At 56.4% G+C, this 25,459-nt stretch overlaps 2 protein-coding genes across 3 annotated transcripts; both read left to right on the top strand.

Moving 5' to 3' along the window:
* Positions 1 to 149: 149 nt before the first annotated feature.
* SBK3 (SH3 domain binding kinase family member 3) lies at positions 150 to 7,314 on the top strand. Its single transcript, XM_024351677.2, has 4 exons — positions 150 to 829; positions 1,379 to 1,529; positions 2,026 to 2,228; positions 4,675 to 7,314. The coding sequence occupies exons 1-4, from the start codon at positions 785 to 787 to the stop codon at positions 5,353 to 5,355; spliced, it is 1,080 nt and encodes a 359-aa protein (XP_024207445.1). The 5' UTR covers positions 150 to 784; the 3' UTR covers positions 5,356 to 7,314.
* A 1,949-nt stretch (positions 7,315 to 9,263) lies between these two features.
* SBK2 (SH3 domain binding kinase family member 2) lies at positions 9,264 to 18,879 on the top strand. Of its 2 annotated transcripts, none has more exons than XM_024351675.2 (4): positions 9,264 to 9,365; positions 10,803 to 11,057; positions 15,703 to 15,905; positions 17,302 to 18,879. In XM_024351675.2, the coding sequence occupies exons 2-4, from the start codon at positions 10,805 to 10,807 to the stop codon at positions 17,890 to 17,892; spliced, it is 1,047 nt and encodes a 348-aa protein (XP_024207443.1). In that variant the 5' UTR covers positions 9,264 to 9,365; positions 10,803 to 10,804; the 3' UTR covers positions 17,893 to 18,879. The 2 variants fall into 2 exon arrangements, with proteins under 2 accessions (XP_024207443.1, XP_024207444.1); XM_024351676.2 differs by lacking the exon at positions 9,264 to 9,365 and adding an exon at positions 9,734 to 9,831.
* Positions 18,880 to 25,459: the final 6,580 nt, after the last annotated feature.

Here is a 25,459-nt window from a genome sequence, read left to right as displayed (position 1 = left end):
GTCAGAGGGGGTGAGGGAGGGGTGTGGGGGGACAGGATGTCTCTGTCTCTGAGCTGTCACACACACCCCTGTCCCAGGCCCAGAGAAAGGGAGGGACAAAGGCTTTGAGAGAGAGTCAGGAACAAAGGGGAGGAGAGAGACGCAGAGACACTGGGGAGAGCGGACGGAGATGCCCAGAGGGGCCGGGAGAGACGGGAAACAGACAGACAGAGAGAGGGGAGCAGGCAGGGAGCAGAGCGTGGAGACACCCCCAGAGTTGGTGGAGAAAGAGTGGAGAGAGTGTGCGGGCAGGGGAGAGGGGCCGGCGACCCACAGAGACGGGACAGGGAGGGGGAGTCCCACCCCAGAGACCCAAGTGCAAGACAGAGACAGGGAGGGTGGAGAGAGAGAGACGGGGAGAGAAGGAGACAAAGACGCACAAAGAGAGAGGATAGACGGAGCAAGAGAGAGGCTGACAGAAAGGTGTTCTTGTAGAAGGAAGGAGAGACTGGGGTTGGCTAAAGAGAGGGGAAGAGAGGGTGCGGGGAGTAAGGGCTATCACCTGGGAAGCACAGCAGGGAATACACCCAGAGGGTGGCAGGAGGGCACAGAGAGGCAGAGACACTCCTCCAGCTAGACAGACCCGGACAGACAAGGGGCGACTGAGGCTGACCTTGCAGACGAGCTTCCATCCCTTGGCTCTGCACGAGAACCTGTGGGGTGCAGGGGGCTGGTTGCTCTCTGGGGAGCCCTGACGGGGGGGGGGGTCCCGCCCAAGGGCCACCCCACATCAGGAAGCCCTGAGATGGAGCGCAGGGCCTCCGAGACCCCTGAGGATGGGGACCCAGAGGTGAGAGACGGGAGCCAGGGGAGGAAGACAGAGAGAGAAAAGAAGGAGAGAGAGGCAGGAGGCAACACAGGGAGAGAGAGAAAGAGAAACAGAAAACAGGGAAACGCAAAGACCTCAGAGACCCAGACCCAGGGAGAGAGGATGACAGAGATCCAAGGACACACAGCGAGACCGAGGCCCCCAGAGAAATTGACTCAGAAACACACAGCGGGATGCGCAGGGGAAGAGGACGGTGGAGAGAGAGACCAGGGTGGGCGGGGGGACTGTGTGGGCTGAGGATGCACCCCCACTCGGGGCTGGGGGCTCCTGGCCCGCTCCCACAGACAGGGGCAGGCGGGGCCTCTGTGGCAGTGACCCCTAACCTCGCCAGGACACAAAAACAGGTGGCCCGAGTCCGGGTGAGTCACTGTGACTCATCCTCCTCTCTGGGGACAGTGACCCCCGTCCCCTGCCCCACCCTCCATCCCGGGGCTGCGCCGTGACCTCCTCCCCCACCACTCTCAGTGGACCCCAGACGCGCCCCCTCCTCACCCTGCCCCTCTCCCATAGGAGGACACAGCCACAGCCCTCCAACGGCTGGTGGAGCTGACGACCAGCAGGGTGACCCCGGTGAGGAGCCTTCGGGACCAGTACCACCTCATCCGGAAGCTGGGCTCCGGCTCCTACGGCCGCGTGCTCCTCGCCCAGCCTCACCAGGGGGGTGAGTTCAGCCACCCAAGGGCAGCCTCCCCAACTGCCCCACAATAAGCATTCTCGGAAGCCACCCAGACAGGGGCCATTCCCAGGAGGAGCTGATGGGGACCCTTCTCGGTGGGGGTACTCTGAAAGTTAAGAGCTCTGGGATCTTCTGAGAAACACAGGCCCCACCCCAGAGAGGGCGAGGGGCTGCCTACGGTCCCACAGCAAGACAGGTATGCAACTCAAGTTGGAACCCAAGTCACCACCGTGTCTCTTACTTGATGCCAGGGGAAACTGAGGCCCGGAGAGGGTGAGGCGGCTGTGCAAGCCCACGCCGCAGTCCGAGGCAGACCAGGGAGGGTCTTCAAAGAAGGTCTCCTCCCACCCACACTTCACAGACAGAGGAGCCCGTGCTGCCCATGAGAAGTGTGAGGCTCAGAGAGTTTACATGGCTTCCCTCAGGCCCCATAGCAGGACTGGAGCCGCCTGAGTGTCCCTCCAACCCATCTCCCCGGCAGGTCCAGCTGTGGCTCTGAAGCTCCTGCGTCGGGATTTGGTCCTGAGAAGCACCTTCCTGAGGGAGTTCTGTGTGGGCCGCTGCGTCTCTGCACACCCAGGCCTGCTGCAGACCCTGGCAGGACCCCTACAGACCCCCCGCTATTTTGCCTTCGCCCAGGAGTACGCGCCCTGTGGGGACCTCAGCGGGATGCTGCAAGAAAGGGTGAGGCCACGAGGGACAAAGGTTGGGAGCGCTTATCCCAGGTCCAACTCTGTCCCAAGCCCCGTCTCTATCTCCAACTCTGACCCCCAAATCAGGGCCCGCCCAACCCATCTCCACCCTGAGCCCCCACATGACCTCCCCCTTTCTAATTCTCAACGAGGTTCCATGCCTGACCTCAACCCTAATCCATCCAATCACCCAAACACAATCGTGGAAAGGCAGGGAGCTGGGGGTGGGATTGAGGATGGACTGGAGTCAATGAAGGGGGTGGGGAGGGAGACAGGGTTGGGATTTTAGTTGACTCTGAGGTTAGGGTGTGGGCATGGGTGGAGTTGGGTGGGTTGAGTTTAGAGTTGATTATAGATTCATCGTGAGTATGGAGAAAAGCATGAATGGGGCTGCAGAGAGAAGCAGAGACGGTTGAGGATGTGTATATAGACTGAGTTGGAGATGGGCTGTAATGGGGTTTCTTCTAGAAAGGAGACCAGGTCAGGACAGAACCCATGATATTCTAGGGTCTCTCGAGTTTGGAGATTAGGGGTAGGGATAGTTTCAGGAATAGATTTTGGATTTGAGATAAAGTTAGGGATAAATGGAAGGAATAAAAGAAGGAAGGGGATGAGGAAGGTACATGTGGAGGAATGAGTCTCATTGAGAATTAGAAGGATGGAAGGATGGGTGAGTGGACAGATGGGTGGGTGAATAGATGGGTGGAAGGAAGGACTGGTAGATGGATGGGTGGGTGGATGGATGGATGGATGGATGGATGAAAGGATTGGTGGGTGAGTGGATGGATGGATGGATGAGTGGGTGGGTGGGTGGATGGAAGGATCCATGGGTGGATGGATGGGTGGGTGGATGGATGGATGGTGGATGGATGGATGGGTGGGTGGATGGATGGATGGGTGGGTGGATGGATGGGTGGGTGGATGGGTGGATGAAAGGATTGGTGGGTGGATGGATGGATGGATGAAAGGTTTGGTAGGTGAGTGGATGGATGGATGAAAGGTTTGGTGGGTGAGTGGATGGATGGATGAGTGGATGGGTGGGTGGGTGGGTGGGTGGATGAAAGGATTGGTTGAGTGGATGGGTGGGTGGGTGGATGGAAGGATCCGTGGGTGGATGGATGGATGGATGGGTGGGTGGATGGGTGGGTGGGTGGGTAGATGGAGGGGTGGGTGGATGGATGAAAGGATTGGTGGGTGGATGGATGGATGGAAGGAAGGATTGGTGGGTGGATGGACGGATGGATGGATGGGTGGATGGATCGATAGAAGGAAGGATTGGTGGGTGGATGGATGGGTGGATGGATGGATGAAAGGTTTTGTGGGTGAGTGAATGGATGGATGAGTGGATGGGTAGGTGGGTGGGTGGATGAAAGGATTGGTTGAGTGGATGGGTGGGTGGGTGGATGGAAGAATTGGTGGATGGATGGGTGGGTGGATGGATGCATGGATGGATGGATGAAAGGATTGGTGGGCGGATGGATGGATGGATGGAAGGAAGGATTGGTGGGTGGGTGGATGGATGGATGGATGGATGGATGAAAGGTTTGGTGGGTGAGTGAGTGGTGGATGGATGAGTGGATGGGTGGGTGGGTGGATGGAAGGATTGGTGGATGGGTGATTAATGGATGGTGAGTGGATGGGTGAAAGGAAGCAAGGGAGGATGAATATATGAATGTTGGATATTAAATAACAGAATAACTTATTGGATTGCTGACTGGTTGGTGGAATGGATGTTGGATGGACACACTGTTCAATACTGTTGGAAGAATAGATGGCTTCATGGATGAATTGCTGCCTGGCCAGCTGGCTGGCTAGACGGATAGATAATCAATTGATGAAATAAACTGGGGAATTTTAGAAAAGCCTCTGAGTTAGAGATGGGGTCTAGACTCATATAAGACTAAGATTAGGGTTAAGAATGAAATTTGAGTTCTCACTGGAGAAGATCTGGATGGTCAGTTTACAAAAGATATATAAGAAATGTTCACAGTGGGCCTGAGTGTTTGAGTTAGGAGAATCTTTGAAAGAAGCTAAAAGAAGGAGCTACTGGTTTTAACTGGGGTTCCAGTGGGGAAAACTGGGAGACCAGCTGGGAGTTGGTCTACAGGAGTGCAGATATGGCTGCAGGTTGAGGTTGAGGATGATGGAGAGAAAGTCTTTGGGAGCATGTGGTGGGAACACTGGAGGTAGCCACTAGTCTGGGGTTCTAGATTCTCAAACCCCAAGAGTCAAACTTTTAGGACTTAGGAATCTAGAGCCTCTTTCAAAAATTATTCAGAAGGAACCAACTGGTGCAGTGCCTCATGCCTATAATCCCAGCACTTTGGGAGGCCAAGGCAGGAGGATCACTTGAGGCCAGGAGTTTGAGACCAGCCAGGACAACATAAAAAAGACAAAACCAAGACATTCTGACCCTCCTCCTGTCTTCTTGACCTCAGGGCCTCCCAGAACTGCTGGTGAAGCGGGTGGTGGCCCAGCTGGCAGGAGCTCTGGACTTCCTCCACAGCCGGGGGCTGGTCCACGCAGATGTCAAACCTGACAACGTGCTGGTCTTCGACCCGGTCTGCAGCCGTGTGGCCCTGGGAGACCTGGGTCTGACCCGGCCAGAGGGCAGCCCGACCCCTGCCCCACCAGTGCCTCTGCCCACGGCACCGCCTGAGCTCTGCCTCCTGCTACCGCCCGACACCCTGCCTCTGCGGCCAGCCGTGGACTCCTGGGGCCTGGGGGTGCTTCTCTTCTGTGCTGCCACTGCCTGTTTCCCTTGGGACGTGGCACTGGCCCCCAACCCTGAGTTCGAGGCCTTCGCTGGCTGGGTGACCACCAAGCCTCAGCCACCTCAGCCACCACCACCCTGGGACCAGTTTGCGCCCCCAGCCCTGGCCTTGCTCCAGGGGCTTCTCGACCTGGATCCCGAGACTAGGAGCCCCCCACTGGCTGTCCTGGACTTCCTGGGGGACGACTGGGGGTTGCAAGGGAACAGAGAGGGACCTGGGGTTTTGGGGAGCGGCGTGTCCTATGAGGACGGGGAGGAGGGAGGCTCAAGCCTGGAGGAGTGGACAGATGAGGGTGATGACGGCAAAAGTGGTGGGAGGACGGGGACAGATGGGGGAGCTCCCTGACCAGGTGACGGAGACAGGTGGCCAGAGCCTGGGCCAGAGGCCCTTCCCCCAGCCCCCAGGGCCACCTGGATGGAGAGACAGCTGCACCCGGGAGGACAGAGAGGGAACACATTGCACTCTCCCTACGGAACGCTGGGCTTGGACGCGCATTCCTCTTCCAACTGAGGACCCAAGAGCCCAGCTCCTGCCCCTCCTCTCTCAGACGCAGGATCCAGGCTCCCAGCCCTTCCTCCCTCAAGGACCTTTCCTCTTCCCTCCGTCCAGAGTGTCTTCTTTTTTATTTTTATTTTTTTTAGACAGAATCTCGGTCTGTGACCCAGGCTGGAGTGCAGTGGCGCCATCTCAGCTCACTGCAAGCTCTGCCTCCCGGGTTCACGCCATTCTCCTGCCTCAGCCTCCCGAGTAGCTGGGACTACAAGCACCCGCCACCACGCCCAGCTAATTTTTTGTATTTTTAGTAGAGACAGCATTTAACCTTGTTATCCAGGATTGTCTCGATCTCCTGACCTCGTGATCCACCCGCCTCAGCCTCCCAAAGTGCTGGAATTACAGGCGTGAGCCACCGCGCCCAACCCAGAGTGTGTCTTCTTGAAGGAAGGCACTGGTCCCCCATCACCACCCACACCCTGCCTTGTGTGTTTCTGTGCTCTGAGGACATGCTGAATGCTCATCATGGACCTCTTTTTCTTTTTCTTTTTTCGAGGAGTCTCGCTCTGTCACCCAGGCTGGAGTGCAGTGGTGCGATCTCGGCTCACTGCAACCTCCCCCTCCCAGGTTCAAGTGATTCTCCTGCTTCAACCTCCCAAGTAGCTGGGATTACACCCGCACCACCACACCTGGCTAATTTTGTATTTTTAGTAGAGGTGGGGTTTCACCATGTTGGCCAGGCTGGTCTCGAACTCCTGACCTCAGATGATCCACCCGTCTTGGCCTCCCAAAGTGCTGGGATGACAGGCATGAGCCACCACGCCTGGCCATCATGGAGTTCTGATGGGATCACTCCTCTCCTCTAAGACCTTCCGTGGCTCCCGCTGTCCATGTCACAAGATCTGAACTTTAGGATCCGACACCATATAAACCTCACCCTCCACCTCTCCCATTTCTCTGGGCTGTGGGTGATGTCATGGGCGCCACTCATCTGTTCTGGACCTAAATCTACACATGTGAGAACACACACACACACACGCACATACACGTGCATGCGCACACACGCACACACACGCGCACACGCACACGCATATGCACATGCGTGCACACACACACGCATGCACGCACAGCTGCTGCCAGACATTGGCGCACTGTGTGGCCTCCGAGAGCATCTTCCCCCTGTCCCATGGCTCCAGAAAGCGGCCCCCACCCCCAGCCCTCTCTGGCCTCCTGGGGAACTTGTATTAGAACAATCCGTGTCTCTTTCTGACTGTCCAGGCTGGACCTGGTCTTCTCCGTATTTAGATCCTTCCCAGTTCTGCTCCCACAGAGCACCATGGACTGTGATTGTCCCAGCTCCATCCCCCTTTCTCAGACCCGTCAATCCTAAGAGCCAGGCCTGGTACCCATGGGTCTCCTTCCTCACCAAGGCCAGCCCGCGCCCCGCAGTCCCACGGCACCTCCCAGACAGGACACGGAGCCTGGCTTGTGGAGGTTCACGCCTGCAGGACGAGGACGAACTAGATCCAAATCCAAGACCCCAGCACCCAGCGGAGGGTCCAGAACTGGAAACTGTGTTTCCTAAGCAGGAAGGTATGCTTCCAGGCTGGGAAGTGAGCTCACTACATACGGACACGGCATCCTGGGCTCGATCCATCGTGGAAGCGCTGCTGAAATAACAGTCTGGTGTTGGCCCAACTGTGAGCCTCGTAGTTTTGACGAATGTCTCACGGTTTGCATCGCGATGCCGACACCGGGGGAGGCTGGGGGAGGGTGCATGGGAACTCTCCGCAGGATCTTGGCAACCATTTTATAAACCTAAAATGATTCCAAAATAAAAAGTTTATTTAAAAAAATGAAGTGACTTCACATCAGTCATGGCAGTATAAACCTGAAGGGTGGGCCAGACACGGTGGCTTATGGCTGTAATCCCAGCACTTTGGGAGGCTGAGGCGGGTGGATCACCTGAGGTCAGGAGTTCGAGGCCAGCCTGACCAACATGGTAAAACCCTGTCTCTACTAAAAATATAAGAATTATCCAGGAGTGGTGGCAGGCACCTGTAGTCCCAGCTACTCTGGAGGCCAAGGCATGAGAATCACTTGAACCTGGGAGGTGGAGATTGCAGTGAGCTGAGATTGGGCCACTGCACTCAGCCTGGGCAACAGAGCAAGACCCTGTCTCAAAAAAATAAAAATAGCACAGGCACAGTGGCTCACCTCTGTAATCCCAGCACTTTGGGAGGCTGAGGCAGGTGGATCACCAGGTCAGGAGATCAAGACCATCCTGGCCAACATGGTGAAACCCTGTCTCTACTAAAACATACAAAAATTAGCCAGGCGTGGTGGCAAATGCCTGTAATTCCAGCTACTCGGGAGGCTGAGGCAAGAGAATCACTCGAACCAGAGAGTTGGAGGTTGCAGTGAGCCGAGATCACGTCACTGCACTCCAGCCTGGGTGACAGAGCGAGATTCCGTCTCAAAAAGCAAAAAAAAAAAAAAAAAAGAAATAAAAAACCCTGAAGGGTGGGTGCAACCGTCCCAGAAAAAAACAGGGGTCTGAAGTCCCACTGTGGCCCAAGGCTTGGGGACTTCCTAGTGGGGCTTAATCTCCCTGTGCTTACAGCAGGGAGGCACTCACTGGCCTGTATTCCTGTTGTGTGCTTTCAAACTATTTTTATTGTTATTCCTCTCTTTGGAATCAGGAGCCCTCAGGCCCTCCTCCCTCAGACCCAGGAGTCCAGGTCCTCAACCCCCTCCACCCTCAGGCCCAGGAGTCCGGGTCCTCAACCCCCTCCTCCCTCAGACCCAGGAGTCCAGGTCCTCAACCCCCTCCTCCATCAGGCCCAGGAGTCTGGGTGCCGTGTAGAAAATGAAATCATTTCTGGAACCCACCCCTGCCTTGACCCCACCCAGCTGCCCCATCAATGCCCCATTGACAGGTCAGACACAAGTGCTTGGAGAGGGGTGTCCAGGGGATCAGATGCTGGGGTCTAGTTTGGGGAAAGAATGAGACAATGAGATTCCAGAACGATGCAGTGTGGGATGACCTCAGACTCAGAGGGGCAGGAAGCAGGTGCTGGAGCAACTGGGAAGAGAGGCCTTGAGGGGGTGGGGAGGCCTCAGTTCTGCCGGAAAACTTCAGATGGGTGGGGGAGGCTGAGGCCTGGACTCCTGGGTCTGAGGGAGGAGGGACTGGGGCCTGGACTCCTGGGTCTGAGGGAGGAGGGGCTGGGAGTCTGGACTCCTGGGTCTGAGGGAGGAGGGACTGGGGCCTGGACTCCTGGGTCTGAGGGAGGAGGGACTGGGGCCTGGACTCCTGGGTCTGAGGGAGGAGGGGCTGGGGCCTAGACTCCTGGGTCTGAGGGAGGAGGCACTGGGGGACTGGATTCCTGGGTCTGAGGGAGGGAAAGCTGGGGGCCTGGATTCCTGGGTCTGAGGGAAGAAGAGCTGGGGGCCTGGACTCCTGGGTCTGAGGGAGGAGGGGCTGGGGCCTGGACTCCTGGGTCTGAGGGAGGAGGCACTGGGGGACTGGATTCCTGGGTCTGAGGGAGGAGGCGCTGGGGGCCTGGACTCCTGAGTCTGAGGGAGGAGGAGGGGCTGGGGCCTGGACTCCTGGGTCTGAAGGAGGAGGGCTCAACTCTTGGGTCAGGGTATTCACCTGACCACAGCCAGTTCCAGGAGTCATCGCACGATGTCGCTCTGCTCCCAGTGGGGGCAGAAGGGGCGGGCCCAGGGGCGGGGCCTTACGACCCCCAAAGTCGGGGCGGGGTCTTGCTCCTAGGCAGGCCTCTGCTGGCATGGGCCCTAAGTGCCGGGCACTGACCACAGCCGGCGGCCGAAGGGTCAGGAGGGCCTTGGAGGAGGTGAGGTCTGGAGGTCTGAGCCCAGGTTGGGAGGTGGGCAAGGTGCCCTGGCCTGAGGTGGGCAGCACCTGAGGGTGACTGTACCAGGTGGCCCGAGTCCTCGGTCCCTCAGGGGAGCCTGGGCTGCACCTGGAGGCTGTAGAGCGGTGGAGGGTGAGGGAAACAGAATCAGGGGGTCCCCAGTTGTGTGAATTGTATGAGGTTCCGGGAGAGAGGTGGGCTGGGGGCCTGGACCCCTGGGTCTGGCGGAGGAGGGGCTGGGGGGCTGGGTCTGAGGGAGGTGGCTGGGCTGTGAAAGTGGGACCCCAGGCCTGTCAGGAGCTTGGGGACTGATCCCAAGTGCTCGGTCCCATGCAGGACCCAGGCGTCCCAGGCCCTCTGCACAGCCCGTCCTCCCAGCCCTGAGCCCAAGAGCACCTGTTTGTTCTCAGGAGACAGAGTCTACTCATCCACCCCCAGGGCCCAAGTCTGTTTGCTTTGGAAACAAGATGGGGGAGTCTCAGTTATCTGGTTCATCTTTCAACCTCAGGGTGGCGGGTGGCGGGTGGCGGCCGCGGCACGCAGGGATGTGGGGGCAGGGACATCTGTGACCTGGGGCTTGAACTCACACCAGACTTGTCTCCCCACCTCTCACCAAGAGGGAGACTGAGTCACAATGAGAAGCGCGATGAGCCCCCAGCCCCTCCTCCCTCAGACCCAGGAGTCCTGGCCCCCGGCCCCTCCTCCCTCAGACCCAGGAGTCCAGACCCCCAGCCCCTCCTCCCTCAGACCCAGGAGTCCAGACCCCAGCCCCTCCTCCCTCAGGCCCAGGAGTCCAGACCCCCGGCCCCTCCTCCCTCAGACCCAGGAGTCCAGACCCCCGGCCCCTCCTCCCTCAGACCCAGGAGTCCAGACCCCCGGCCCCTCCTCCCTCAGACCCAGGAGTCCAGACCCCCGGCCCCTCCTCCCTCAGACCCAGGAGTCCTGGCCCCCGGCCCCTCCTCCCTCAGACCCAGGAGTCCAGACCCCCGGCCCCTCCTCCCTCAGACCCAGGAGTCCAGGCCCCCGGCCCCTCCTCCCTCAGACCCAGGAGTCCAGGCCCCCGGCCCCTCCTCCCTCAGACCCAGGAGTCCAGACCCCCGGCCCCTCCTCCCTCAGACCCAGGAGTCCAGACCCCCGGCCCCTCCTCCCTCAGACCCAGGAGTCCAGACCCCCGGCCCCTCCTCCCTCAGACCCAGGAGTCCTGGCCCCCGGCCCCTCCTCCTTCAGACCCAGGAGTCCAGACCCCCAGCCTCTCCTCCCTCAGACCCAGGAGTCCTGGCCCCCAGCCCCTCCTCCCTCAGACCCAGGAGTCCAGACCCCCGGCCCCTCCTCCCTCAGACCCAGGGGTCCAGCCCCCAGTCCCCTCCTCCCTTGGGCCTGGGACCTGAGCCTGGGCACCCCTCTCTGTTCTCGCAGAGATGCCCGGCAAACAGTCTGAGGCAGGGCCGGCGGAGGCAGGGGCTTCGGAGGACAGCGAGGAGGAGGGTCTGGGCGGCCTGACGTTAGAGGAGCTGCAGCACGGCCAGGAGGCTGCCCGCGCGCTGGAGGACATGATGACGCTGAGTGCTCAGACCCTGGTCCGAGCCGAGGTGGACGAGCTCTACGAGGAAGTGCGTCCCCTGGGCCAGGGTCGCTATGGCCGCGTCCTTCTGGTCACCCATCGTCAGAAAGGTACGAGGCTGTGGGGCCAGAGGTGGCAGGGTTCAGCTGGGGGCGGGGCACGGGCCTGGGGTAGCCCAGGCTGGGAGGCTGGCAGGCCTGAATCAAGTCTTACCTCTGCCCTCCAAAGCTGTGTGTTTTTTGTTTTTTGTTCTTTTGGTTGGTTGGTTGTTTTTGAGACAGTCTGGCTCTGTCGCCCAGGCTGGAGTGCAGTGGCGCAATCTCACTGCAACTTCCACCTCCCAGGTTCAAGTGATCCTCCTGCCTCAGCCTCCCATGTAGCTAGAACTGTAGGCATGCACTACCACACCCAGCTACATTTGTGTGTGTGTGTATTTTTCTTTTTTAGTAGAGATGAGGTTTCGCTCTGTTGGCCAGGGTGGTCTTGTACTCCTGGCCTCCAGTGATCCGCCTGCCTCAGCCTCCCAAATTGCTGGGATTACAGGCATGAGCCACGGTGCCCTGCCAAAAACTGTGTGTTTTGAGGAACTCCCTTGCCCTCTCTGAGTCTCAGCTTCCTCCTTTGAAAAATGTGGGTGATGATTTCTACTTGGAAGAATGGTGGATCCTCTGAGTGAATGTGGATTGCTCTAGTTGCTGGGGGTGTATAATGCTGGGTAAGACAGAGCTCCCAGCTCAGGAGCCTCCTGTGGCGGCTGTAGTGGTCACCATGGGATGATGCAGAGTGAGGCTGTCTGCTAAGCACTTAGCAAGGCCGGCACACAGTGGGTGCGCAGGACAGCTCCCCACTACCCTGGGCCTTTCTGCCAAGCACTGTGTCCTTCCATGAAACGGAAAATAGGGAGGCAACCTGAGGTCAGTCAGTTCAGGGCACGCCTTCTGAGGCCAGCCCTGTGCTGGGGGGGTTGGGCGGGCAGTGGACCCAGAATTGAACCAGAGCCAGTCTCTGCCTTCAAAAATCTCCTAGCATGAATGCAGAAAAAGTGTGCATTCATCTGCTGGGGCTGCCATAACAAAGGCAGGCGCTTCCACAACAGAACTTTTGACTTTTTTCTTTTTTTTTTTGAAATGGAGTCTCGCTCTGTTGCCCAGGCTGGAGTGCAGTAGCACAATCTCAGCTCACTGCAACCTCCGCTTTCCAAGTTCAAGTGATTCTTGTGCCTCAGCCCCCCGAGTAGCTGGGATTACAGGTGCATGCCACCATGCCCGGCTCATTTTTGTATTTTTAGTAGAGACGGGGTTTCACCATGTTAGCCAGGCTAGTCTTGAACTCCTTATTTCAAGTGATCCTCCTGCCTCAGCCTCCCAAAATGCTGGGATTACAGGTGTGAGCCACTGTGCCTGGCCTTTTTTCTTTTCTTTTCTTTTCTTTTTTTGAGACAGGGTCTCGCTGTTGTCCAGGCTGGAGTGCAGTGGCACAATCATAGCTCACTGCAGCTTTGACCTCCTGGGCTCAAGGGATCCTCCCACCTCAGCTCTGCAAGTAGCTGAGACTACAGGCGCATGCCACCATGCCCGGCTAATTTTTAAATTTTTTTTTAAGATGGGGTCTCACTGTGTTGCCCAGGCTGGTCTCAAACTGGCCTCAAGTGGTCCTCCTGCCTCAGCCTCCCAAAGTGCTGGGATTACAGGTGTGCACCACCGTGCCTGGCCAACAACAGAGCTCTGTTTCCTCACAGCTTTGGAGGCTGGAAGGCCGAGATCAAGATGTCAGCAGGGTTGGTTCTCCTGAGGCCTCTCTCCTTGGCTTGCATTTGGCCGTCTTCTCCCTGTGTCCTCACATGGTCGTCCCTCTGTGTGTGTCTGTGTCCTGATCTCCTCTTCTTATAAGGACACCAGTCACATTGGATGAGGGCCTGCCCACTCTAGTGACCTCATTTTACCTCTTTAAAGACCCCATCTCCAAATACAGCCACATGCAGCAATGGGGGGGTTAGGACTCCCACATACGAGTTTTGGGGATACACAATTCAGTAATAACACAGAGGGCAATAACACAGCCACACAACAGCACACCTCAGGAAGAGCTGCACAGGCAGAGATCCAGCCCTGGGTGCTCACAAAGCCGGAGGCATGAGCAGTAACAGGCGGGGGATTGCCAATGAGGCCCCTCCATGGCCGTTTCACTGAACCTGTATCTGGAGGCCTCCAGCACACCTGCCCCTGGGCTGCATGATGCTGGGGCCCTGAGCATGTCACTGTCGTTAAGAAGCTCAGGGCACCGTGGGGAGCATAGATGGGCAGGGATCGCCAACACCGGGTGGCGTGGCCATGGCGGCAGTGATCAGGAGCGCTGTGAACACGCGGAAGAGACCCCACTGCATCTGGCTGCGGAGTGGGCGGGGATGGCTGGTGTTTTTGATAAGGAAGGAACTTTTTCTTTTTTTTTTTTGAGACAGAGTCTCACTCTGTCACCCAGGCTGGAGTACAGTGGCACAATCTTGGCTCACTGCAACCTACACCTCCCGGGTTCAAGCAATCCTCCTGCCTCAGCCTCCCGAATAGCTGGGACTACAGGCAAGGCATGCACCACCACACCTGGCTGATTTTTGTATTTTTACTAGAGATGGGATTTCACCATTTTGGCCACGCTGGTCTTGAACTCCTGACCTCAAGTGATCCACCCACCTGGGCCTCCCAAAGTGCTGGGATTACAGGTGTGAGCCACTGCACTCGGCCTTTCTTTTTTTTTTTTTTTCTTTTTTGAAGATGGAGTCTTGCTCTGTCACCCAGGCTGCAGTGAGTGGAGTGGTACAATCTTGGCTCGCTACAACCTCCGCCTCCTGGGTTCAAGCGATTCTCCTGCCTCAGCCTTCCGAGTAGCTGGGATTACAGGCATGTGCAACCACACTGGCTAATTTTTGTATTTTTTAGTAGAGATGGGGTTTCGCCATGTTTGCCAGGCTGATCTCGAACTCCTGACCTCAAGTGATCCGCCCACCTTGGCTTCCCAAAGTGCTGGGATTATAGGCATCAGCCACTGCGCTGGGCCGATAAGGAGAGAATTTATCCCAGTTACACACGGCCTTGTGATGGGGAAGGTTGCACCCTGGCAGCTGATGGCTCAGAAATCAAAGAAACCAAGCCGGGCATGGTGGCTCACACCTGTAATCCCAGCACTTTGGGAGGCCAAGGCAGGAGGATTGCTTAGAGCCTAGGAGTTTGAGACCAGCCTGGGCAACATAGCGAGACTGTCTCTACAAATTTTTTTTAAAAAACTTAGCCAGTTAGCAGGAATTTCTGGTGTCAGGGAAAAAAAATCAGCTTGGTGTGCAATTAGCCCCATGGTGGTGCACAACTGTAGTCCCAGCTACTCAGGGAGCTTGGACAGGAGAATCGCTTGAGCCTGGGAGGCGGAGGTTGCAGTGAGCCATGATTGTGCTGCCGCACTCCAGCCTGGACGACAGAGAAAGACCCTGTCTTTAAAAAAAAAAAAAAAAAAAAAAAAAAAGGGCGGGTGTAGTGGCTCACACCTGTAATCCCAATGCTTCAGGAGGCTGAGGTGGGTCATCACCTGAGGCCAGGAGTTCAAGACTAGCCTGACCAACATGGTGAAACCCCATCTGTACTAAAAATACAAAAATTAGCTGGGTATGGTGGCAGGTGCCCGTAATCCCAGCTACTCGGGAGGCTGAGGCAGGAGAATCGCTTGAACCCGGGAGGCAGAGGTTGCAGTGAGCCGAGATGATGCCACTGCACTCCAGTCTGGACAACAAGTGTGAAACTGCATCTCAAAAAAAAAAAAGGAAGACATCAGAAGTTCCTTCGGGGAGTTTAGCTTCTAGGAAGTCGTTTCCACACGTGACAAAATCCACAATTCCTAATTGGCTTTCTTACCCAGTGTGGGTTACCTTTTCCCCAGGTGTCTCAAAAATACCTTTTTGCCTCAAACACGAGTTTGCTGTCATGAGAAGCCAAACGAGGTCATTGGAGAAATTTCATGGTATCCCTCCATCTCCATGGCTATAGGCTTGTAAGAAAGCAAGGTAGAAATTCACCACGTACTGTTATTATTTTATTTAATTTTTTACAGATGCCACCATGCCCAGCTAATTATTTTTTTAATTTTTTTTTTCACTCTGTCCCCCAGGCTGGAGTGCAGTGGCGCAATCTCGGCTCACTGCAACCTCTGCCTCCTGGGTTCAAGCAATTCTCCTGCCTCAGCCGGCCAAGTGGCTGGGATTACAGGCATGCGCCACCACACCCAACTAGATTTTTATGTTTTTAGTAGAGAAGAGGTTTCACCATATTGACCAGGCTGGTCTCGAACTCCTGACATCAAGCAATCCACCCGCCTTGGTCTCCCAAAGTACTGGGATTACAGGCGTGAGCCACAGTGCCCGGCCTTTTTAAAACTTTTTTTAGAGGTAGGGTCTCACTGTGTTGTCCGAGCTGGTCTCAAACTCCTGGCCTCAACGGATCCTCCTGCCTCGGTCTCCGAAAGCACTGGGATCGCAGGCCTGAGCCCCCAGCTGGTCCCCAGCGTGCTATAACTATTGGTACCACTGGTGATGCTTGGGTGGCCATGCTGTTAGGATGGGCTCGGGAGGGAGGTGGGAGTTGGAGGAGGTGGAGATGGTCTATGGGAAAGAGTCCAAGCTGAGGGGCCATCGGGGGTACCACAGGGGAACACAGCAGCTGGCCCAGGTGGCCCTTGGCTGCTGCACGCCTCCCATACCTGTCCCTGCTTCCCCAGGCACACCCCTGGCACTGAAGCAGCTCCCGAAACCCCGCACGTCCCTCCGTGGCTTCCTGTACGAGTTCTGTGTGGGGCTCTCGCTGGGCGCGCACTCAGCCATCGTGACGGCCTACGGCATTGGCATCGAGTCGGCACACTCCTACAGCTTCCTGACGGAGCCCGTCCTGCACGGGGACCTCATGGCCTTCATCCAGCCCAAGGTGCGTAGGCAGACCCCAAGCCGCCTCCGAGTGCCTCAGCGGCCTCCCAGGAATGTCCTGAGCAGCCTGGGCCGCAGGAGCCACAGCCACTGCGTTGGGCCTCCCTGGGCCTCCCCTACCCCCCGGAGGCCCCTCGTGGGGCCCACAGGACTCGTGGAGTTGTTAGGCCTCTTTGGAGTTCATAGACATCACAGAACTCACGCAATACACCATGGAGACTCACCACCAGGCAGCCCCAGGTCACACTGGACCCCAATCAAGTCACAGGCCCTACAGGGTCACCCTAGGCCCCGCTTAACCTACAGGTCCTACAGGGTCACCCCAGACCCCACTAAACCCGCAGGCCTCACAGGTCACACTAGGCCTCACAGGGTCACCCCAGGCCCCACTAAACCCACAGGCCTCACAGGTCACACTAGGTCTCACAGGGTCACCCTAGGCCACACTAAACCCACAGGCCTCACAGGTCACACTAGGTCACACTAAACCCACAGGCCTCACAGGTCACACTAGGCCACACTAAACCCACAGGCCTCACAGGTCACACTAGGCCACACTAAACCCACAGGCCTCACAGGTCACACTAGGCCACACTAAACCCACAGGCCTCACAGGTCACACTAGGCCTTACAGGGTCACCCTAGGCCCCACTAAACCCACAGGCCCCATAGGGTCACACTAGGCCTCACAGGGTCACCCTAGGCCACACTAAACCCGCAGGCCTCACAGGTCACCCTAGGCCCCTAAACCCACAGGCCTCACAGGTCACACTAGGCCTTATGGGGTCACCCTAGGCCTCCTAAACCCGCAGGCCTCACAGGTCACACTAGGCCACACTAAACCCACAGGCCTCACAGGTCACACTAGGCCACACTAAACCCGCAGGCCTTACAGGGTCACCCTAGGCCCCACTAAACCCACAGGCCCCATAGGGTCACACTAGGCCTCACAGGGTCACCCTAGGCCACACTAAACCCGCAGGCCTCACAGGTCACCCTAGGCCCCTAAACCCACAGGCCTCACAGGTCACACTAGGCCTTATGGGGTCACCCTAGGCCTCCTAAACCCGCAGGCCTCACAGGTCACCCTAGGTCACACTAAACCCGCAGGCCTCACAGGTCACCCTAGGCCCCTAAACCCACAGGCCTCACAGGTCACACTAGGCCACACTAAACCCACAGGCCCCATAGGGTCACACTAGGCCTTATGGGGTCACCCTAGGCCCCTAAACCCACAGGCCTCACAGGTCACACTAGGCCTCACAGGGCCAACTATTCACCGTCTTCCTTACCGGCCTCAGTGTCCTGGGCCTGCTTCCCGGGCGGAGGAGAGGCCCCGCGGTCTCGGTTGCCTTCCGTGGCCCCGGGGCACTGGGCCCTGACCCCTCTCCCCGCAGGTGGGCCTCCCGCAGCCCGCGGTGCACCGCTGCGCCGCCCAGCTGGCCTCCGCCCTGGAGTACATCCACGCCCGCGGCCTGGTGTACCGGGACCTGAAGCCGGAGAACGTCCTGGTGTGCGACCCGGACTGCCGGCGCTTCAAGCTGACCGACTTCGGCCACACGAGGCCCCGCGGGACGCTGCTGCGCCTGGCCGGGCCGCCCATCCCCTACACGGCCCCCGAGCTCTGCGCGCCCCCGCCGCTCCCCGAGGGCCTGCCCATTCAGCCCGCCCTGGACGCCTGGGCGCTGGGCGTCCTGCTCTTCTGCCTCCTCACCGGCTACTTCCCCTGGGACCGGCCCTTGGCCGAGGCCGACCCCTTCTACGAGGACTTCCTCATCTGGCAGGCGTCGGGCCAGCCCCGGGACCGCCCTCAGCCCTGGTTCGGCCTGGCCCCCGCGGCCGACGCGCTTCTGTGGGGGCTGCTGGACCCTCACCCCCGAAGGAGGAGCGCTGTGATCTCCATCAGGGAGCACCTGGGGCGCCCCTGGAGGCGGCGGGAGGGCGAGGCTGAGGCAGTGGGAGCGGCGGAAGAGGAGGCTGGGCAGTGAGGAGGCCCCGGGGGATGCAGAAAGGGAAGCCGCCCCACCCGAGGCCTCCAAGGCCGACGGCTTTTGGTTTCTCCTCAGTGTGTTTACATCCATGGGGCTTGGGATTCCCCTCTGCGTCCTCCTCCTCTCTCCTCTCTGCAGGCTGCATTCCTCCCTTGGTCCATGAGGGCCTCAGACCTCTGCATGTCCCTCCATACCTGCCGCCACCTTCCCCAGGGTCTCAGACCTCCGCGTGGCTCTCGGGAGCTGCCGCCACCTTCCCCAGGACCTCTGCACTTGCTCTTTGCTCAGGACACTTTAGGCTCATTCCCTCACCCCCTGCATTTTTATTTTTTTTGAGACAGGGTCTCGCTCTGTCTCCCAGGCTGGAGTGCAGTGGTGCTATCTCTGCTCACTGCAGTCTCAAAATCCACAGCTCAAGCCATCTTCCTGCCTCAGCCTCCTGAGTAGCTGGGACTACAGGCATGCGCCACCACGCTAGGCTAATTTTTAACTTTTTAAAGAGATGGTTGGGGGCGGGTCTTGCTATGTTGCTCAGGCTAGTCTCAAATTCCTGGCCTCGAGCGAGTCTCCCACCTCGGCCTCCCGCAGTGCTGGGATTACAGCTGCGCGTTGTAAATGCTTACTGTCTGCCTCCTCATCCCCTCACTCTACTGTTGCTCTAGGACGTGTATCCTCTTCTACCTGCATGGCTTATTTTTTTGTGGTTATTTTGTGAGCTCCTGGAGTCGGGGGTCTTTGCCGCCTTCCTTCTGCTGACAGACCCCATGTACTCAGCGATGGCCTGCAGCAGGGGTCAGGAAATGTCTGTTAAATAAATTAGCCTGTCTGGTGTGGCGCAGCCTCCCCTCCGTCCCTGTCCTCCCGCCGTCCTCTCTCCTTCTCTCCGGCCGGGTCTCCCTCCCACCTGGCACCACCCTCTCTGTGATGTGTTTTGCCTTCTCTCGCCCCAGCCACTCTGCAAATAAACTCCATCTGGCACTCAGATCCCAGTGCTGCTGCGAGTCTGTCTGCTCGGGAACGAGAAGGGGAGTGTGCATCAGAGGACGTGTGGAAGAGGGAGGGGGGTGCAGAGGTAGAGAGACAGAGACACAGAGAAACAGAGAGCAGGGAGAGATGGAGAGAGACAGAGACACACACAGAGAAACAGAGACGGGGGAGAGAAAAAGAAGGAGAGATGCAGATAGAGAAACAGACACACAGAAAAAGAAACAGGTGGAGGAAGAGAGAGAGAGAGACACAGACACATACAGAGATAGAGAGAAAGAGAAACAGAGACAGAGACAGAGAGAGAAACAGAGATGGAGAGAGACAAACACAGGAAGAGAGACACAGACAGAGAAAAGAGACAGAGAGGAAGGGAGAGAGAGAGACAGAGGGGTGAGGATGAGCTGCCTGAGCCTCCCTGCTGTCCTGCAGGGGGTCCTGATGGCAGAGCTGTGGGCAGGAGGGAGTGAGCCACCTGCTTCTAAGAATCCCTTTCCTTTACCAAACCAAAGTTTGTGTGCTAACAATGGAATGAAAGATATGGTCCTCAAAGCTTCCATCAAGGAACTCTATATGCATGTGTGCATGAGTGTGAGTGTGCATGTGAGTGTATGCGTGTGCATATGAGAGTGTGCACATGTGTGCAAGTGTGAATGTCGTTAGCATGAGTATGTGTGCACCAGTGAGTGTGCACGTGTGTCTGTGAGTGTGAGTGTGCATGCATGGAGTGTGCATATTGTGCAAGTGTGAATGTGTGTGCAATTGTGAGCGTGTGCATGTGTGTGCAAATGTGTGCAAGTGTGTCATGTGTGAGCATGAGTATGTGTGCCAGTGTGAGTGTGCATGTGTGTCCATGAGTGTGCATGCGTGTGTGCGTGAGTGTGCACATGTGTGTAAGTGTGGATGTGTGTGCAAGTGTGTATGTGCGTGCGTGAGTACAAGTGTGCACATATGTTCAAGTGTGAATGTCGTGTGCATGAGTGTGTGTGTGCGATTGAGTGTATGCATATGCATGTGAGTACAAGTGTGCACATGTGTGCAAGTGTGAATGTCATACGTGACCATGAGTGTGTGTGCCAGTGAATGTTCATGTGTGTCCACGAGTATGTGTGTGCATGTGTGCGCAAGTGTAAATGTGTGTGCATGTATGAGTGTGCACATGTGTGCACATGTAAATTCGTGGGTGAGCATGAGTGTGTACGCCAGTGTGAGTGTGCATGTGAGAGCATGTGTGTGCACGTGTGTGAGTGCATATGCATGGAAAGGAGGGAGGATGGCGTTGTCTCACTGCACGTGGATGACAATACAGCTTTGTGCCTGTTGTGTCTGCATGAGCATCCGAGCTTGTGTGTGCTGACGTACTTGTGTGTATGGGGAGTGAATGTGACTCGCTATGTGTGGACATCGGATCCGTGTGTGTGTGCGCATATGCCTGTCAATGTGTAGCCAGGGTGGGAAGGTCACGCAGGCGCCGCCGGCGGGCGCCGCCTGCGCCCTCTCTCCTTCGCACCTTCCTCCTCTCTCCCCCGCCCCTGCTTGGCAGCTGCCCTGTTTGCAAACACTGTCTCTTCCTCTCCGCGCCCTCCTTGGCCTCAGGCCCAGAGCAAGGCTACAACTCGGAGCTGGATCGTGTGTCACGCACTCCCTGGCCCCTGCATACCCCTCAGGGCGCCTGCTGTGGCCACCGAGGTGTTGCCTGGAGCGGGGCTGACAGCAGGTGTGCTCCTGTGGAGTGACCCCAAGGAGCCTTCGAATCCAGGTTCAAGCCATAGCGTTGGGGCCTCTGACCTGGACAATCCGGGTGAGCTTCCTGGAGTAGGGATCATTGGGGAGAAGAGGGGAGTCAACAACGCGGGGCGTGGGGGGTGGGGGTGGAATATATCAAGACTTCCTGCCCCTTTATCTGTGAATCTGAAATAGCCTGAGCTGTTAGGCCAAGAATGTGTCCCAAAAAGCTGGACGTGGCTGGGATGCGGCATGCTGGGTGGGAGTGGAGACTGGGCAGGGGGCAGGGGGGCATGAGGTGTTGATTGCTGGCGGCAGCTGAGGATTATCTGGAAGGTGATAATGACCAGCCTGTCATGGGTGAAGCACAGGGGAGGACATAAACTTCCCAGGAATGGCCTGACCCCGGCAGGCAGGCAGGGACGACACTAATTAAGTAATGCTTAGTGCTGGCCAGAGGCTGAACCCCAACCAGGGATCTCAGAGGCCACGTCTGCTGCCCGACCTGTCCCCAAGATGGTGGCGGGGGTCCCTGGGCTCTGCCCATCTCACGCACGGGGCAGCCAGGTTCCCGCCGCGCCCACACACCGGGCCGGGGGGCAAAGCCTGGAGTCGAACCCGGCTGGGTTCCTGCACATGGTCCCTGCTGTTAACCTGCAGGGATGTCCTGCCGTGCTCAGCGGGAGGAGGGGCTTGGGGGCACGGGGGTGTGGGTGAGTGGGCGGGTGGGGGTGAGGGTGTGTGTGCGGGTGATTGTGAGTGTGTGAGCATGAGGGAGTAAGCTTGTGAGCGTGAGCGAGCTGTATGTGTGGGGGTGAACATAAATGTTTCAGATTGAGTACAGGTGTAGATGTGAGTGTAAGGATGAGTGTGAGATTGTGAGACTATGTGTGAGAGATCAAGACACTGTATGAGAAAGCATGCACGTGTGTGAAAGAATATAAAAGCATGGGCGGGCGCGGTGGCTCACGCCTTGAATCCCAGCACTTTGGGAGGCTGAGGTGGGAAGATCACTTGAGGCCAGGAGTTTGAGACTAGCCTGGGCAACTAGTTTATTGAGAGTTTGTATTATCTTTTTTTCTTCTTTCTTTCTTTCTTGTTTTGTTTTGTTTTTGTTTTTTGTTTGTTTGTTTTTTGAGACAGAGTTTTGTTTTCATCACCCCGGCTGGAGTGCAGTGGCACGATCTCGGCTCACTTCAACCTCTGCCTCCCGGGTTCAAGTGATTCTCCTGCCTCAGCCTCCAGAGTAACTGGGACTACAGGCGCCCGCTACCACGCCTGGCTAATTTTTGCATTTTTAGTAGAGACAGGGTTTCACCATGTTGGCCAGGCTGGTCTCAAACTCCTGACGTCAAGTGATCCTCCTTCCTCGGCCTCCCAAAGTGCTGGTATTACAGGTGTGAGCCACCGTACCTGGCCTTAGTAATTTTGCTTTCAAGTATCATTATTTAAGAAATACATTTTGTAAGGCTATAGCTGTCATATATAGTGATTCCTCTGATGGACCTGGACAAAGTCAATTGAAAACCTCCTGGAAAGGATTCACCATTCTAGATGTCACTAAGGACATTCGTGACTCAGAGAAGGAAGTCAACATGTCAACATTAACAGGAGTTTGGAAGAAGTTGATTTCAACCCTTATGGATGACTTTGAGGGGTTCAAGACTTCAGTGGAGGAAGTCACCGCGGATGTGGTACAAATAGCAATGAAACTAGAATTAGAAGCGGAGCCTGAAGATGTGATTAAATTGCTGCCATCTCATGATAACACTTGAACAGACGAGTTCCTTCTTACGAATGAGCACCAAAAAAAGTGGTTTCTTGAGATGGAAAGTACTTCTGGTGAAGATACCGTGAATGTTGTTGAAACGACAATAAATGATTTAGAATGTTAATAAACTTAGTTAATAAAGTAGCAGCCGGGTTGGAGAAGATTAACTCAATTTTTAAAAATTTTTTAGAGTCAGGGTCTCGCTGTCACCCAGGCTGGAGTGCAGTGGCACAATCATAGCTCACTGCTGCCTCCATCTCCTGGGCTAAGTGATCCTTCCATCTCAGCTTCCCAAGTAGGTGGGACTACAGGTGCACACCACCACACCTGGTTAATTTTTTTGTTGTTGTTGTTAGACGAAGTCTCGCTCTGTCACCCAGGCTGGAGTGCAGTGGTGTGATGTCGGCTCACTGCGAGCTCCACCTTCTGGGTTCACGCCATTCTCCTGCCTCAGCCTCCCGAGTAGCTGGGACTACAGACACCTGCCACCACGCCTGACTAATTTTGTTGTATTTTTAGTAGAGACGGGGTTTCACCGCGTTAACCAGGATGGTCTCGATCTCCTGACCTCGTGATCCACCCACCTCGGCCTCCCAAAGTGCTGGGATTACAGGCGTGAGCCACCGCGCCCGGCCGGCTAATTTTTATTTTCTTCGTACAGACAGGGTCTTTCTATGTTGCCCAGACTGGTCTCAAACTCCTGGGCTCAAGTAATCCTCCTGCCTCAGCCTCCCAAAATGCTGGGATTACAGGCGTGAGCCACTATGCCCAACCTTACTCCAATTTTGAAAGAAATTTTTACTGTGGAGTAAATACTATCAAATAGCATTGCATGCTACAGAGAAATCTTTCATGAAAGAAAGAGTCAATTGACGCAGCAAACTTCATTACTGTCTTATTTTAAGACATTGCCACAGCCTCCCCAGGCTTCAGTAACCATCACTCTGATCAGTCAGCAGCCATCAACGTCGAGGCAAGATCCTCCACCAGCAAAACGACTATGACTCGCTGAAGACTCCGGTGGTCATTAGCATGTTTAGCAATAAAGTATTTTTAATTAAAGTATGTAATTAAATACCTCTTTCTTTTCTAGATAGAGTCTCGCCCTGTCACACAGGCTGGAGTGCAATGGCATGAGCTCGGCTCACTGCAACCTCTGCCTCCTGGGTTCAAGCGATTCTCCTGCCTCAGCCTCCCAAGTATCTGGGATTACAGGCACGTGCCACCATGCCCAGATTAAATACTTTTTTTTAGACATGATGCTATTGTACACTGAATAGTCTACCATATGGGCTGGGGCTGTGGCTTATGCCTGTAATCCCAGGACCTTGGGAAGCCGAGGCAGGCAGATCACCTGAGGTGGGGAATTTGAGACCAGCCTAGCCAACATGGTGAAACCCCATCTCTACAAAATTACAAAAAGTAGCCGGGTGTGGTGGTGTGCATCTGTAGTCCCAGCTACTCAGGAGGCTGAGGTGGGAGGATCGCTTGAGCCCAGGAGGTCAAGCCTGCAGTCAGCTGTGATTATACCACTGCACTCCAGGCTGGGCAACATAGTGAGACCCTGTCTCAAAAACAAAACAAAAGAAAAGAAGAAGGCCAGGCGTGGTGGCTCACACCTGTAATCCCAGCACTTTGGGAGGTGGAGGTGGGTGGATCATTTGAGGTCAGGAGTTCAAGATCAGCCTGGTCAACATGGTGAAACCCCGTCTCTACTAAAAAAATACAAAAAATTAGCCGGGCGTGGTGGCAGGCACCTGTAGTCCCTGCTACTCCGGAGGCTGAGGCAGGAGAATGGCGTGAACCCGGGAGGCGGAGCTTGCAGTGAGCCGAGATCGCGCCACTGCACTCCAGCCTGGGCAACAGAGCGAGACTCCATCTCAAAAAAAAGAAAACAAAAACAAAAACAAAAATTAGCCGGGCATGGTGGTGTACGCCTGTAATCCCAGCTACTCGGGAGTCTGAGGCAGGAGAATCACTTGAACCTGGGAGGGGGAGGTTGTAGTGAGCTGAGATCGCACCACTGCACTGCAGCCTGGGCGACAGAGCCAGACTTTGTCTCAAAAAAAAAAAAAGTTAAGAAAAAAAAAGGCAGAATTTGCTTTGGTGGCTGTAGGCAGAGCATGAGATTCCGTGTTTGTAAACAGCTTCCACATGAGGCCAATGCTGCAGGCCCGTGGGTCACATTTTGAGGTGCAAGGAATGTGAGATGACTTTAGAGTATGGATCCAGCATCGGGCCCAGCTCTCACTCACGCAAACCGCTTACCTGCTGCGTTCTTCGGGGCCTCCTGTGTCAGCGCTCATAGGAGATCACATCCATTGCCCAGGGAAAATCAAAGATACGTGTCTTCCTTCGTACCCCTTATCTGATGAAGGAAGTCCTCTCTGCTCCAACTTTGTTCTGTGTGTGTGTGTGTGTGTGTGTGTGTGTGTGTACCATAATGGCTGTTGAATTTCATCAAATGTTTTTTTCTGCGTCAATTGAGCTTGCTGGGCCTATGCAGCTACTGTTTTGGGCTAGTTGCAAGCTGGCAGGCAGAGGATCGAGCTCAGCTGTCCCGTGGGAGGTGTCCAGAGCCAGGGCCAGCACTGGGCGGGGGCTGGCCACCCATTCTGGCCGTGGGCCCTGGGGCCAGATGTTTGGGCTTAACTGCCTGGCCAAGCAGGGATAGAGTGACTGGGTAATTAAGCACTCCCTTCTACAGAGCTGGCAGAAGGTGGCAGGGGGCGGAGGGGCCTAAGGCCAGAGTGCCCAACAGCACCCCCCTCCACCTCTGGCCTGCAGAGAGGGGCCGGGAGCCCGAACCCCAGGCTGGGCCCTCTGTTACTTTTGGTGGGGGGTGACCCAGAACCAGCGTTCATCTGCTCCCACCTGGACCTGGAAAAGGAGCCGTTTTCTTCCATGTTGGGGTGCTGCCCTGTGACCCCCCATCTCCCCAGGGCAGAAGCTCTCCCCTCAGCCTCTCCAGGGAACCAGTCAGCAAGTTATTTAAGTCTCAGGGCTTAATGAGATCTGGGGAACAGAATTCTCAGCATGCTCCTTCGCCGGCTGGCAGGAGCAGACCGTCCATCTATCAGGACC

This window comes from Pan troglodytes, chromosome 20 (genome assembly GCF_028858775.2).
Source record: "Pan troglodytes isolate AG18354 chromosome 20, NHGRI_mPanTro3-v2.0_pri, whole genome shotgun sequence".
Classification (NCBI taxonomy): Eukaryota; Metazoa; Chordata; class Mammalia; order Primates; family Hominidae; genus Pan; species Pan troglodytes.
The sequence above is the reverse complement of the archived record's forward strand: the minus strand, read 5'-3'. Positions and strand labels throughout refer to the sequence as shown.

Bases quoted from the DNA above. Each gene is read 5' to 3' on its own strand.
- SBK3 (XM_024351677.2), top strand. From the start codon at position 785: ATGGAGCGCAGGGCCTCCGAGACCCCTGAGGATGGGGACCCAGAG. The intron at 1,530-2,025 runs GTGAGTTCAGCC...TCTCCCCGGCAG, and splicing joins CGCCCAGCCTCACCAGGGGG to GTCCAGCTGTGGCTCTGAAG. The intron at 2,229-4,674 runs GTGAGGCCACGA...TCTTGACCTCAG, and splicing joins GCGGGATGCTGCAAGAAAGG to GGCCTCCCAGAACTGCTGGT.
- SBK2 (XM_024351675.2), top strand. From the start codon at position 10,805: ATGCCCGGCAAACAGTCTGAGGCAGGGCCGGCGGAGGCAGGGGCTTCG. The intron at 11,058-15,702 runs GTACGAGGCTGT...CTGCTTCCCCAG, and splicing joins GGTCACCCATCGTCAGAAAG to GCACACCCCTGGCACTGAAG. The intron at 15,906-17,301 runs GTGCGTAGGCAG...CTCTCCCCGCAG, and splicing joins TGGCCTTCATCCAGCCCAAG to GTGGGCCTCCCGCAGCCCGC.